The sequence below is a fragment of the Poromitra crassiceps genome (genome assembly GCF_964638095.1).
Source record: "Poromitra crassiceps genome assembly, chromosome: 16".
NCBI classification, from domain to species: Eukaryota; Metazoa; Chordata; class Actinopteri; order Beryciformes; family Melamphaidae; genus Poromitra; species Poromitra crassiceps.
Genome location: NC_139645.1, coordinates 18,506,359 through 18,522,096, shown reverse-complemented (window position 1 = coordinate 18,522,096; position 15,738 = coordinate 18,506,359). Strand labels below are relative to the sequence as shown.

At 48.4% G+C, this 15,738-nt stretch overlaps 1 protein-coding gene across 1 annotated transcript in view; it reads left to right on the top strand.

The window, feature by feature from the left end:
• kifc3 (kinesin family member C3) overlaps positions 1–15,738 on the top strand; it is a 36,702-nt gene that overhangs the window by 6,708 nt on the left and 14,256 nt on the right. Inside the window, exons 2-8 of the mRNA XM_083652608.1 lie at positions 222–367; positions 5,352–5,511; positions 6,964–7,031; positions 8,655–8,720; positions 9,560–9,706; positions 9,856–10,116; positions 12,610–12,756. Of these exons, the coding sequence (XP_083508734.1) occupies positions 242–367; positions 5,352–5,511; positions 6,964–7,031; positions 8,655–8,720; positions 9,560–9,706; positions 9,856–10,116; positions 12,610–12,756 (975 nt within the window). The 5' untranslated portion in view covers positions 222–241. The remainder of the gene's footprint in view (positions 1–221; positions 368–5,351; positions 5,512–6,963; positions 7,032–8,654; positions 8,721–9,559; positions 9,707–9,855; positions 10,117–12,609; positions 12,757–15,738) is intronic.

The window sequence follows — 15,738 nt, the reverse complement described above, 5'->3', positions numbered from 1 at the left end:
GAGAAATCTGTTTGCTTACTCTATTGAAATATATATCCAGCAAAATTATTGCAATCTGATTATTTGTCAGTACCACTAGTGAACACAAAACCACACCACTCTCTTGACATGTTGAGTCTGTGTGTCCCTCCTGTGTGTCTGTAGTGACTGTCTGTCTGTGCTGTGTCTGTAGCGAGCTCATTGTACTTCCTGACTGTCTTGTCTCTCTGCTGCGTCTGTAGCGAGCTCAGTGGACTTCCTGATGAGTGATGGTGAGGAGGACGGCTCCTTCTTGTCTCTGCCGCCCACCGCCTTCGCCCAGCGCCCCTCTCTGAGCGCCACCACGCTTACTGACACCAACCCGCCCAGCCAGCAGCTGCTCATACAGGTGAGACACACTCGAGCTAAGTTCATACAGGTGAGACACTCAAGCTAAATTTATTCACCTTATTCACCACGCCCACTTTTCTCTCTTCCGTGTATTTGTTATTCCGGTTGAGCGCTAGTTGGCGGCCAATTTCAAAACAAAACGTCAGTATAATAATGAATGAAGTTTGGCAACATTCAGAAGCTACACTGCAGCCAACTTCAGTTACATGTTCATAGCGTTACTGCTGCGAGGAGCCGATGGCTGTACCCGATCGGCATTTAACGTTAGTTACAAAAGCACTTCGACAGTGTTTTCTCACTGCCAGTAGCCTAACTACAGTAGGGTTTGACAGATGGCTGGTCCGACCGGTGTCAGCAGCACAGCCAGCGCTCCCGGTCCTCGCTGCTCGTTAAATATTTCCAAATAGGCGTTATTCTGATAAACTGGTCACATATATGTTACGTTCTCACCCGAAAATATTAAAACTTTAAAACAGTTTGTTTTTGCTTGAAAACAGCTTTTTGCCAAGTCTAAAAATGACTGTGGTAGGCGTACTCTACTTCTGTGTCTAAAACCGGAAAGACGATTACAAAATGACGTCATGCAGAAGCGTCCTTGTATGGGCAAAGAATAAGGTGAATACAGGTGAGAGTCACCCAAGCAAAGTTCAGACTTCACCATACAGTAAAAGCCCTCGGCAACAGTTTTTGCAGCTCACCGTCAAAAAGTTTATATTCTCTCCAATGACTATTCCACTAGTCGCCTGCCTTTTGGGAGTAGTCGGTGACTACTAAAATTCAAGTCCTGAATGCCCTTGTGCACTTGCCCCGCCCCCATTCATCAAACTAGATCTCTGACACCTCTGGACTGAGTTGGATTGCATTTTGAGGGATGAATCATTTGGCCCTGTGCCATGTGCCATGTGCCAGTGTGCCCTGTGCTCTGTGCCCTGTGCTCTGTGCCATGTGCCACTGTGCCATGTGCCACTGTGCCCTGTGCCCTGTGCTCTGTGCCATGTGCCACTGTGCCATGTGCCCTGTGCTCTGTGCCCTGTGCTCTGTGCCATGTGCCACTGTGCCATGTGCCCTGTGCCCTGTGCCCTGTGCTCTGTGCCATGTGCCACTGTGCCATGTGCCCTGTGCTCTGTGCCCTGTGCTCTGTGCCATGTGCCACTGTGCCATGTGCCCTGTGCCCTGTGCCCTGTGCTCTGTGCCATGTGCCCTGTGCCAGTGTGCCCTGTGCCATGTGCCTTGTGCCAGTGTGCCCTGTGCCATGTGCCTTGTGCCAGTGTGCCCTGGACTTACAAGAACATCATCCTGATTGCTGTGATGATGGAAATGACGTTGACTTGACCAAACAGGCAGTCTGACCTGCGGCTGCTGACATCATCAAACTGAGACACCAGCTGACTGAAGCTGTCTGTCAGGCTGCACGTCGCACGGGACAGCAGCCATCAGACGGTGCATGCTCGCCACGCATGCACGCACACACACACGCACACACACACACACGCACGCACGCACGCACGCACACGCACGCGCGCACACGCACGCACGCACGCACGCACGCACGCACACGCACGCACGCACACGCGCACACACAGACACACACACACACACACACACACACACACATACACAGACGCACACACTTGCTGAGTGGACACTTTTGTCTCTGTACTGGGGAATTTGCTGTGTGTTGTCTTGACTATAGTGTCTTCAGCCTCTTGAGATGATCTGATTAGATTGCAGAGCGCCTTGCTGCATAAATTTGCATTAATGAGGAAAAACTGATTTAGTATTTCTATTAATATAATACTAGCGGAATACCAGAGATGGGAAGTTACTAAGTACAAATACTTTGTTACTGTACTTAAGTAGGATTTTCAGGTATCTGTACTTTATGGAGTATTTATTTTTCTGACAACTTTTTACGTATACTCCCCACATTTTAACAGAAATATCTGTACTTTCTACTCCTTACATTTTCAAAACAGCCTAGTTACCGTACTTTAGTTTTCCACAACAGACAACAACGATGTAACATAGTTTGTCTATCTCTCTCTTGTCGCACGTGTGCAAAACAAGACACAGAGTCTAAATAAGGCATGGCTGATGACTTGAGCAATTGCGATGTCATCAGTGATGTAACTCGAGCATAGTGATATCATCAGTGAGTGATTCATCAAGTGATGTCACTCGAGCAATTCAGGCCAGAGGGTTTTCATAGTCCACTTCCCTGGCTGATTTCAACTCCGCTCAGCTGTGCTCCTCCACTCAGGTGAGCTCCATCAGTAGCTAAGGAATGGAGCTCTCCATGGTGCTGAGCCTGACTTTTGGCCACTCCTTAGCCATTTTTGCCCATTTAGGTGCTCTTGACACTTCCTGAAAGATTCAGCACGATCGCATGTAAAATGGCATACAGCGGCCAAGCACAATTGACAGACTTCGCATTCTTATTATAGGATTATTTAGGATTATTATTATAGAACTCGGCAGCATGGCCGTAGCTAGCTATGAGGACGGGGAGGTCCGGACCTCCCCTAATATTTCAGAGAAAAAAATAAAACAATCTGCATGGAAAAGCATGAAAAACACGGGATCTCTTTTATTTTGAAACGAAAGGCAGGTCAGGCAGGAAGTCATCTGACGCCGCGGCCGCGGTAACTTGATTCTGAGAGAGCAGCAGCATGGTGGTGAGTGATGACTCTCTGTCTGCCTGGCGAGATAATTGAAGGTGAGCGAGCTGCGAGACAGTGAGCGAGTGAACGACAGACAGTGAGTGACACTGACAGATTTTTTAGCAACAACCAAGAAAGTAAGTGTCTAGTCTGTCTCTTAAGTAATGTTACCTGTGTGACACGTTGGGATGCTACTGGCTAATCATGCATGATGCCAATTGCCAAGCTCCCGAAGTCAGGTATGCAGGTGGCTATATGCATGGTTTCAGTTTCATGACCCAATAAGTAACAAAAAGAGGTGGTGTAAAGTTAAAAACAACATAATATATTTTATTTTATTTTTCAATCGTTCCTATCAGGAATAAATAAATGTCCCTCTGTATGTTTTTTTTATTATCGATGATGACTTTGTGTGTTGTGTACGGCTTGGGTTGTGTACCTGTGTTTGTAGGTGTCATTTTGATATGAATTTGGCTAAAACAGTTTGTGTTTGTTAGTTACAATTATGTTGACAGGAGAGCTGAGCAGGTGGTGACATGAAAGAGAATATACTGAATAATGACATCACAACAGTATAATCCTAATGTTGATTTAAAATTATATATTACTCTAAATATGGCTAAAAAAGGGGGAAAAAAAAACTCAAAATTTTTTCGAATCCTCCTCCCCTTGCTGGACCTCCCCTATTTCGGAACCCTGGCTACGGCCCTGCGAGTCGGCAGTTGGAGTCAAGATAGCATTGCAAGATAGCATTAGCATTGCTCATACATTCAGTGACTGTTTAAAATAGAGTCCATATTGATGATGAGTGAAGGGAGGTGAGCAGCTTGACAGAAAGAATTTGCTCGTTAATGCATTCATTAGCTTACTACTTAATTGCTTCATTAACATGCCTTACGATATTTAAAGTCCCTGGAAACCAGAAATATTTTATTATTATTATTTAGCATTTTGAGTCCATCACATCACAGGACCCTATGTTAATAAGCCACCAGCCAAATTTGAACGATGATGAACGTCGCAAAGTATATAAATTTAGGTTTGACAGTCATGGCAAAACTCATGAGAATCAATTAGTTTTTAGAGTGTATTTTATCCCGCGGACTATGTGGGCGTGTCCCGTCTGCAGCAGGTCTCCGAGAGAGAGAGAGACAGAGGGGGGGGGGGGGGGGGGACGGAGAAAGAGAGATCGAGTGCGTCTGTCGAACACACACGGTGTGTGTGTGTGTGTGTGTGTTCGTTGCTTGGAGAGGGAGAGAGATAGACGGTTGCTGCGACTGCACAGCGCTACTGTGTGAGTGTGAGTAACCTCGCGTCACCACTAGAGAGAATGGGAGAAAGGTAAACAGAGAGAGAGAGAGAGAGAGAGAGAGAGAGAGAGAGAGAGAGAGAGAGAGAGAGAGAGAGAGAGAGAGAGAGAGAGAGAGAGAGAGAGGCACACAGAGTGGGAGGCAGGCAGACAGACAGCGCTGTCACTGGGGGCAAAGAACGGACAAAAGGAGGGTGGGTGCGGGTTGCGCGCGTGTACAAAGGTTATATAGAGCTTATGACGTCATAAGCTCCTGCATTTTAGCACCTCACGCACTGCTCTCTTCAATGAGGAAGTACCTTGTACAATCTTGTAGAAAAGTGTCGATTTTAAGGCTTTGGGTTGAAAGTAATGTATAATAATTTCTGAGGGACACAATTACTAACACCCTAAATAATACCTGACCCTAAATAACATAGTTAGAACATTTTTGTGGATTTTGGTTTCCAGGGACTTTAACATAACCTCCTGTTCTCCATCTTGTTGTACCGTTGTCTGTTTTTCCCTGTTCACTTACTGCTCGATTTTTCTCATTTCTGTTTGCTCCACCCCCTCTCTCTCTCTCTCTCTCTCTACCTCCTCTCTCGTTCACCTCCATCTTTCCATGCCGCTGTCATCTGCAGAAGGTCACCTGGTCCTACTGCTGGACTGCTGCCCATGTAACTGGCTCCTCTGTCCTCTGTAGCTCACTCAGTGTGGCTCTACCTCTCTCTCTCCCCTCTTCTTGTTCTCTCTCTTCTTCTCATCTCTGCATGCTTGGCTGAGTCTGATTGATTGATGGCGCTCTTGGAGGAGCTGTAGTGTAGAGATGCCCGTCGATAAAATTAGCAGTGAAGTCATACTGTGTTGCTGTACTGTGGCCTTAGAAAAACACGTACAGATAGCATTTTAGTCCTAGCTGCACGTGAGACTTGTCAGGGTCTTTCATGCATCTTTGTGTGTGTCTGTGTCGTGTGTGTGTGTGTGTGTGTGTGTGTGTGTGTGTGTGTGTGTGTGTGCACGCACGCACACAGACTCTGCAGGAGAAAGTGTGTGAGTTCCAGGCTCGACTGCGCAGTGAGGAGGTCACGAGGCACCTGCTGCTCCAGCAGCTGCAGCAGAGTCCACAGCAGAGAGTGGAGGAGAAGAAGAGCAGCGTCGCCCGGGACGAGGTGCTGCCTTCCCCGCCCAGCGGTGAGCGCTAAGCTGAGACACATTATTATGTTGTAATACACTCATATCATGCCTAAATCAGAGAGCCGGAATCTCCAGCAGAGGAGAGCACATTCTCTCTGTTGGTGGCGTCACCGGGGGGAAATCCTCTCCACACAGGAGACGAATTGAAACAAATCCAAGTTAAAGCTCCACTCTGTGACTTTCTTTCTTGACAATAGGGATGGGCACGAGTACCGTACTCGTTTGGACGTCAGCATACAATCAATATTTCAACCTTTTGAATTTTTTGACATCGATATCCGACAAGGCGGGGGGAAATCCCGGTGCAAACGAGACAGATGGACAGACAGACAGATGGACGCATGCTTCATTGCTTCTCCATCACGTAGGCCTGTTACTTATGCTGCTTTCTCACTGGGAACGATTGTTTTCGTTCTGTTCTGTTCCGCACGCGGGAAGGACCCCCCCCCCCTCCCCTCTCTCCCGCTGGTCAGCTTTCACATTACAACATTTCTTCCCCGCTCGGAAACGGAACAGAGTGCACTTACATCACCAAACTATGCCTGGAGTTTATCCTCTCTCCGTTTGTTGTCTATGAGGTTCAGAACGGTTGGCTTTCACACTCGCAAGTGTTCCGTGCCCGGGCACGCCATAGCGCTCCCCAGACCACCTTTTCAAGTGGATCCTGTCACGGTTCCCTGCTGCGTGCCCGGGCGCAGAACGCAACGGAACGCAACGTTCACACTCGTCAAATGTTCCGAAACTGGGGTCAATTTGGGGACAAGTGTGCTCTGGAACGGTACCGGGGCGCCAGTGAGAAAGCACCCTTACACCCTGGTTGATTGTGGAGAAAGTGAAAGTGCCGGTGGATAAGTAGGATGTTGTAATAATCAGTGAATTTACGTTACTGTAACAGCGATCATGAAGGCAGTATAGATTTCAGTATACCAGAGATGTATTGGAAATATCTGGTAAGCCCTTTGCTTGTTGTTTCCCAACACTGTATTGTCTGCTAGAAGTGCTGGTTTAGCCATCAGACACAACGTGAGCGTTGGAACATGTTTCACTAAAGGCATCATACTCTCGATGGCTGCAATGGAGCGGTGCCCTAAAACAACTCTGTTACGGGACTGTGACCCATCTCAAATGTCTTCTACGTATTTGGTTATTTTCAGTCCACCTTGACATCGAGGTACAACCTTGCTGGAAATGAGGATTTCACTGCCTGTGTCTGTCCATATGGCTGCCATTCTTCATGATGCACAGTCTAATGTGTGTGTGTGTGTGTGTGTGTGTGTGTGTGTGTGTGTGTGTGTGTGTGTGTGTGTGTGTGTGTGTGCGTGTGTGTGTGTGTGTGTGCGTGTGCGTGTGCGTGCGCGTGTGCGCGTGCGCGTGCGTGTGCGTGCGTGTGTGTGTGTGTGTGTGCGTGTGTGCGTGCGTGTGCATGTGTGTGTGCGTGTGTGTCTGTAGGTGAGCAGTCATCGGAGTGTGTCAGCCGTCTAGAGGGAGAGCAGCTCATTACTCAGCTGCGCACACAGGTACCATCTGCACCATCACACTCCCTCACACAGGTACCATCTGCACCGTCACACTCCCTCACACAGGTACCATCTGCACCGTCACACACACACAGGTACCATCTGCACCGTCACACTCACACACACAGGTACCATCTGCACCGTCACACTCACACACACAGGTACCATCTGCACCATCACACTCCCTCACACAGGTACCATCTGCACCGTCACACTCCCTCACACAGGTACCATCTGCACCGTCACACTCCCTCACACAGGTACCATCTGCACCGTCACACTCACTCACACAGGTACCATCTGCACCGTCACACTCACACACACAGGTACCATCTGCACCGTCACACTCACACACACAGGTGCCATCTGCACCGTCACACTCACACACACAGGTACCATCTGCACCGTCACACTCACACACACAGGTACCATCTGCACCGTCACACTCACACAGGTACCATCTGCACCGTCACACTCACACACACAGGTACCATCTGCACCGTCACACTCACACACACAGGTACCATCTGCACCGTCACACTCACACACACAGGTACCATCTGCACCGTCACACTCACACACACAGGTACCATCTGCACCGTCACACTCACACACACAGGTACCATCTGCACCGTCACACTCACACACACAGGTACCATCTGCACCGTCACACTCACACACACAGGTACCATCTGCACCGTCACACTCACACACACAGGTACCATCTGCACCGTCACACTCACACACACAGGTACCATCTGCACCGTCACACTCACACACACAGGTATCATCTGCACCGTCACACTCACACACAGGAGCACAGAGATGCTTTATCAGAGCGAGATGCTCTGTCTGCCACTCATTTCCTGTTCCTGTGTCATGTGGGCGTGGCCACTGCCTGCCCTGCCCCTTTAGGAGATTAGCAGCAGGTCCTAAAGTCCAATGTGAGAAGTGAACGTGAGCACGGATTATGACGGATTATTTCGCCCCATCGTCACCAAAGATAATACTGGACCTACATATCTTTAGAACATTCTGACACCAAGAAATGGCATTTTTCAGTCAGGCAAATAAGGAGAAAAATTAACTGTTTGTTCCACCCCCGTCTCTGTCTTAGAAACACAATATTTTTCTTCAAATTAGTCTCAACCAGTGGCTCTCAAACTTTTTTGGCTCTCCCTGATTTCTGAATCCAAGTAAACTCTTCACCTGACTACAACAATTGGCTTAGAAAACTGCAAGAGAAAACTACAGCTATGATGCAATGAATGAATCCTTTTTCCTAACCCACCTTTTGAAGAATATAGCATTACAAAATAAGAAACGGAGTGAAAGGGTTGCAATTAGTGCCTCCCGGGCAGATTTTTTTTAAACATTTCATTTATTTTCATGATTTATTCTTACATTTTTTTCCATTTTCCTCTTTCTCTCAAGTGGCCCCTGTAGTACCTCCACGTACCCCTAGGGGTACACGTACCCCAGTTTGGGAACCACTGGTCTAAATGATTCATCGGTTATAAGAAAAAAAGAGTTTGCGATTAATTTCCTGTCAATCAACTAATAGATGAATCCACTAAGCTGTAGACATGTTTTCATTTCATTGAGACTACTTGGTGTCGTCAGGTGGAGGAGCTGGAGGAGAAGCTGTTGGACCAGACCCAGGAGGTGGAGAGACTGCGCTCTGAGCTGGTGAGAGAGAGAGAGAGAGACAGAGAGAGAGAGATGGGAGAGAGAGAGAGATAGAGAGGGGGGGAGAGAGAGAGTGAGAGAGGGAACACTAGCCAATAGAGTCAGCTAGCCCGCATTCCTGCCTGGGTGAGCCTGGGAAAGCCTCAACCAGATAACACAAACACACACGCATGTGCACACACACACACACACACAGACACACACACAGACACACACAGACACACACACACACACACACACACACACACACACACACAGACACACACAGACACACACACACACACACACACACACACACACACACACACAGACACAGACACACACACACACACACACACACACACACACACACACACACAGCCCTCCTTGCAGGTGTAAGCTCACACCGTGTGGCTCTCTGGGGGTGTGTGAGCTGGATGTAGGACAGTATCTGTGGGAGATCTTTGGGAAAGAGACAGAACAAGATGGAGTCAGAGGAGGGACTCTGCTCTGCCACTCTCTCACACTCCAGTAGAGATGCACCATTGACTGTAAGAAGATTGAATATATCTCAGTGGGATCAGGCACCATATTGGATTTTCTGTTTTGCCAATATCCGATATAACCAATATTTTCCAACTCTTTTGATCAATGCCGATACCGATATGTGCACACATTTTTTCCCCACCTTATTTCGATCGTTAATGACATCATTATAAAATATTTCAGCTGTTTAGCGACTGACAATGAAGTGGAAGATGGAAGGGCGTAGGGGGATGCTGCTTCGCTCTGATCCATACACTATTAATCCCATACCTCTTTCGTGTGTGTGTGCGTGTGTCTCTGTGTGTGTCCTGTAGGGGGCGACAGACCTGGAGAAGCACCTGGAGCTGCTGGTGGTAGAGAACGAGCGTCTGAAGCAGGAGCTGAAGTCATGCCAGGCCTCACTGCTTCACAGCCAGGACTCTGCTGCCCCCTCCAGCTGCACTGACTGCCCCCACAGCCAGGTGTGTGTGTGTGTGTGTGTGTGTGTGTGTGTGTGTGTGTCTGTCTGTGTGTGCACGCGTGTGTGTGTGTGTGTGTGTGTGTGTGTGTGTGTCTGTACAGTGGGTGTGAATGTAGTTTGTGCACTTACTAATCCAGTGTTACTGTTTAGGATGCGGAGGCCCTGCGGGGGGAGGTGTCTCTCTGGGAGAGCCAGGCCCGGCAGAGGGAGCGCCAGCTGGCCGAGCTGGAGCGGGAGCTGCTGGAGAAGGAGAGCATCCAGAGGCAGCTGGAGGAGTCGACCCGCCGGCTGGCCCACAGCCACAGGCAGCTGGAAGAGGCCCGCACCCGGGGGGGCGAGGCGGAGCTCCGGCTCAGGGAGTGTGAGGAGGAACTCGCCCGCCGGGCGGCCACGACCTCGCCACCGGGCAAGGTGAGGAGCCACTGTGGAGGAGAAGAAGACAAGGTTAAAGGATAAGTTCACTAAAAAAGAAATTATTCAGTCAGTATCTGCTCACAAAACATTTGTGAAGTGTCACAGCAAAACACCATCCTACACAATTGAAGTGGATGGGGTACAACTTTCAAACATAAAAAAAAAAAAAATACAATGGTTCTGTACTGCTCATCTGCCGTAATCCAAGTCTCCACAAGCCCTGAGATGCCAAGGTGACTTGAAAAGACGACATTGACACCCTTTTTCCCCCAATTGTTTAGGAGAATTCTGCAACGGCGTTTTGCTGTGAAACTCCACAAATGTTTTGTGGAGTAAAAAACTTCACCTGTCCTTCCATCAGCATGGGGGTGAGTAGATAATGACCCAATTTCCATTTTTGGGTGAACTTATCCTTTACATAAAAGTTTGGTTGGTAAAGTGATTGAGGGGCAGTTCAGTGACCAAGTGGGTAGCAGGTGCTGGGCCAACTGGACCAAAATCAAATATCACAATAAATAAATATTCATCAGTAATGTGGATATTATGACTAAGTTGGTAAAGGCAAATAATAGAACAGCTAAAGCAGTCTGGTGAGGTCCAAAAATGTCGTCACTTTACTGTCATGCAGCCTTTAAAACAAGGAAAAGACACCATATCACAATATTACTTTCCAAACAGGGCCGCCTGCCTGGTGCAGTGATTCCACAATCACTTCATCCTTTTAGCTATGTTCAAGGAAAATGACGCTGGTGTATGGTAGTGAATGGAGAGCTTTCCCCCCGTGATGGGCGTGGCCTATTTCACGCAGTGTCTCTAAACTGTAGTGTGTAACGGGCCCTACACACCAAACGCGATAAACTCGCATGTACTCGCACTCGCCCAGTCAGCCCTGCCCCGCTGCTACAGCGTGGTTGGCTGCCTTGCTGTATTTACATCTTCAATTGGTCGATTTCGAAATGCCCCTCCTTCCCTTGCTGCCATCTGTCGCTCACCAGCTTGCAAAGCATGCTGGGATACCTGGCGTCAGGACATCGCAAGCGACAAGACGAGAGGAGGGGCCAAAACCGAAATAGACCAATTGAAGACGGAAATAGGCAAGGCAGCCAACCAAGCTGCAGCAGCGGGGCAGGGCTTGACGGGCCGAGTGCGAGTACATTCGAGTTTATCGCGTTTGGTGAGAAGGGGGTCTGAGGCCATGTCCACACGGAGACGACTTTAGGTGTATCCGCTAAAGTTTTTTGTCATATAGCCGTTTCGTCCAGATGGAACCGCGTTCTGGGACTATACGTTCTGGCCGTATACGCTAATTTTTCAAAACGGGTCCCAGAGTGATTAAATCTGAAGACGCCACCCTTGCATTTCCGTGTTTACAACCCATACGCATCTTTCCTGAAACGATGACGCCATAGCCCCACCTCTCTCCACCAGCAACAATAACAAGCATGGCAGTAACGTTCGTGCTACAGCAGTGGGGATCTTGCAGCAAAATATAATGCTCCTCTATTACCACCGTCAGCAACAAGTGGACACGGAGAACAGCGTGTAGCCTACAACATCCTCAGGGCTCCACACAGCTGACTCTACCCATCCACCCCTCCCCTCCCTTCATCGGATATTTCCCAGAAGGCTTAGCGGCGGCTACATTTTTACAATAACACAAACAAAATCAGGCTTAACGTGTTAGATAGAAATTATATTTATTTTTAATACAACATGCAATTCTGGAATATTTTAATATTGGACAAAATGAAATGAAATGAAATCTAAACCCTGAGTGTAACCAACATACTCTCTTGCCCTATATATAGCCCTCGTAAATACAACGTGAATAGGGAAGTGAGAGGTTTGAGGAACACGCGGTTGCACTGTGATGTCTGTGATATCCGCTCGTGTCCACTCCAACAAGACTTTAGCTTACTTGACGCGACTTTTTCCAATAAAAACACATTTATGCCATGAGTTTATATAATGTATATTTATGTTGCATCATTTAGCCTGTGCTGTGATGTGCAGGAGCGGCCAATACGCTGGGATGTGTTTGCAACATGTCTAAAGATCATGGAAGTGGATGATATCAGGAATGTCACCGATAGTTAACGTTCTATATTGTAGGCTACAGGGAGACCATCAGCCCTGCTGAACAGCTCTGCATTTGCCTGTATACTGTAGGTTTAATCATTTTATTCATCGACATGGCAAACCTCCCCAAAAAGCCAAGGGTTTAAGCTGCTGCTACAGTGAGATACACATTATAGACTGTGCGCCCCTAGAGGTTGTATGCCATTATTGACGAGATTGTCTTTCTCTGTTATTCTACAGCGGTTTCAGTGGTTTCATGTGGATACACACATTTCTTGAAACGTTTCCATGTTTATGGAAAACTTTTCTGAAACGAAAAAAAAAAGGATAGCTTCCGTCTCCGTGTGGACATGGCCTGAGTCTGATGTTCTCTAGCAGTAACCCAGGTGTTTCGTGTCGTCTCTCCCTCAGTCAGCAGACAGTCCGAAGGCGCTGGCTGAGATGCAGACCAAGAACACTGCCCTGCACGAGCAGCTGGCCGTGCAGAGACAGCTGCTGAGAGAGCTGGAGACACAGCTGCACGACTCCCAGAGGAGCTGCGCCCAGCTGCGCACACAGGTACCAAGATGGTCTCCTCTCTAGTCCCACTGAGTCTCTTGTCCACGCTTCCCACAGGTCCTTAACATCCTTGGATGGTTGTGAATTTGAGAAAAGAAATCAAGCAGTGGAGGTTTTTTGGGGGAAAAACTAAATGGACATGGGTCATTGAAAGTGTTTGAATTTATATATTTTGTCCAAGAATATAAATTTAAGTTCTTTAGATTTTTTTAAACATAACGTTAGTAAATAGGCTACGTTCTGCTGTCTGCTTGTGTCTCTCCCACCGGGTGTGCGTCTTTGTCTCACGTGCCCCCTGCCTCCAGAGAGCGTGACGGTCACGTGTGTGCGTGACGGATTGAAGTCCAATGATGCAGGTTAAACAGGCGTGAAGCAAGCGAGAAAGAAAGAAAGCTAACGTTAAGCAGACCTTCAGCTATGCCTGCAAAATGTACAAATGATCAGTGTTGTAACAGTAATTAAGCTTGATCCGTGTCTCAAACTACGCCGTGTTACTACGCCACTTGAATTTGAAGGAATTGGGCGTGGAAAAGTCCTTGAATGTGATGTTTAAGAAGGTGTGGGAACCCTGTCTGTCAGTCTGTTGCCACTACTGCCAACGATGGAGTCCACCTGACGCAGGAGGTCAGATCTGTGAAACCCCTCACCAAAAGTTACAACATAACTGCAGCCATTTTCAACCTGGACACTTTTTTTCTATCGTACCAACCCATCCTCACCAATATGACAGATCAGCTGCTTCACTATAGATCTACTGAAGTCCTGTTGCCAGGGTGCAGTTCTCCAGTCCAGTCCAGTCCTAACAGGCCAATGGACTCAGCCTGTATGTTTCCACACATTGATGCTCACTCAGTAGTGACACACATGCATTAAATTTTCAGTTTCTAATTACTACATTATGTTGAAGTTAGTATCAAAACTGTTTGATAAAGGCACAACTTAACAAAAAAAAATCAACATATGTATTATCAGTATTAACTGTTAAGTATGTACAGTATTAACAATATAAGGTTTCATGATGTATAGTCACCTCACTGTAGCCCTTGTTGACCCGTTGTTGGAAGATATGTTCGTCTTACTTGTAATAATGTATATTTATTAGAAGGGTCTCATGAGAGGAAGAGATGCACACAGCAGCACACTTCTTCAGAAGAGATTGAACCAGTCCTTGATGTATCTGCCAAGGACGTACAGATTGTGCTGACATTAAAACAACACATGATGTCATGTTAGACGTTAGATGTTAGAGCTTGCATGGGCACCTCGGAGAAATCCAGAAGCCACTCAGGGTGCTTTCTCACTGGTCAGCTTTCACATTACAAAATTCCTTCTGTGCTCCGGAACGGAACGGAACACTTGCGTCATCAACTCCGCCTGGAGTGTATCTTCGCCCGTGTGTTGTCTAACGAGGTTCTGTATGGTTGTGTTCCGTTCCGTCCACGGGCACGCCAAAGCGTTCCCCAGACCACCTTTTCAAGTGGACCCTGTCCCGGTTCGCTGTTCCGCGCCCGGGCACGGAATGCAACATTCACACTCATCAAGCGAACCGGACCTGGGGACAAGTGTGCTCGGTTCTGCTCCCGGGTCCCCAGTGTGAAAGCACCCTCAATCAAAAACAAGACCTCTGACATAGTCTGAGCCCAGTTCAGCTGTTAATGCTGTATGTTGAATTTTCTTCCACAATATGAATGTGTTAAACAGACAGGCTGTGGCTGCTTTTGGGGTTGACTTTTTTGCGAGTCCACTGGCCTGTCAGGCGTGGACTGAAGCAAGACATAAGGAGATCTATAGTTAAGAAAATGATGAGATTTAACCCCTCTCTCTCTCTGCCTGCATTGTCCTGCAGTTAACCCCTCTCTCTCTCTGCGTGCATGGGCCTGCAGTTAACCCCTCTCTCTCTCTGCGTGCATGGGGCTGCAGTTAACCCCTCTCTCTCTCTGCGTGCATGGGCCTGCAGTTAACCCCTCTCTCTGTGTGCATGGGCCTGCAGTTAACCCCTCTCTCTCTCTGCGTGCATGGGCCTGCAGTTCACCCCTCTCTCTGCGTGCATGGACCTGCAGTTAACATCTCTCTCTCTCTGCGTGCATGGGCCTGCAGTTAACATCTCTCTCTCTCTGCGTGCATTGGCCTGCAGTTAACCCCTCTCTCTCTCTGCGTGCATGGGCCTGCAGTTAACCCCTCTCTCTCTCTGCGTGCATGGGCCTGCAGTTAACCCCTCTCTCTCTCTGCGTGCATGGGCCTGCAGTTAACCCCTCTCTCTCTCTGCGTGCATGGACCTGCAGTTAACCCCTCTCTCTCTGCGTGCATGGGCCTGCAGTTAACCTCTCTCTCTCTGCGTGCATGGGCCTGCAGTTAACCCCTCTCTCTCTCTGCGTGCATGGGCCTGCAGTTAACCCCTCTCTCTCTCTGCGTGCATGGGCCTGCAGTTAACCCCTCTCTCTCTGCGTGCATGGGCCTGCAGTTAACCTCTCTCTCTCTCTGCGTGCATGGGCCTGCAGTTAACCCCTCTCTCTCTCTGCGTGCATGGACCTGCAGTTAACCCCTCTCTCTCTGCATGCATGGGCCTGCAGTTAACCCCTCTCTCTCTCTGCGTGCATGGGCCTGCAGTTAACATCTCTCTCTCTCTGCGTGCATGGGCCTGCAGTTAACCTCTCTCTCTCTCTGCGTGCATGGGCCTGCAGTTAACCCCTCTCTCTCTCTGCGTGCATGGGCCTGCAGTTAACCTCTCTCTCTCTGCGTGCATGGGCCTGCAGTTAACCCCTCTCTCTCTCTGCGTGCATGGGCCTGCAGTTAACCTCTCTCTCTCTCTGCGTGCATGGGCCTGCAGTTAACCCCTCTCTCTCTCTGCGTGCATGGGCCTGCAGTTAACCCCTCTCTCTCTCTCTGCGTGCATGGGCCTGCAGTTAACCCCTCTCTCTCTCTGCGTGCATGGGCCTGCAGTTAACCCCTCTCTCTGTGTGCATGGGCCTGCAGTTAACCCCT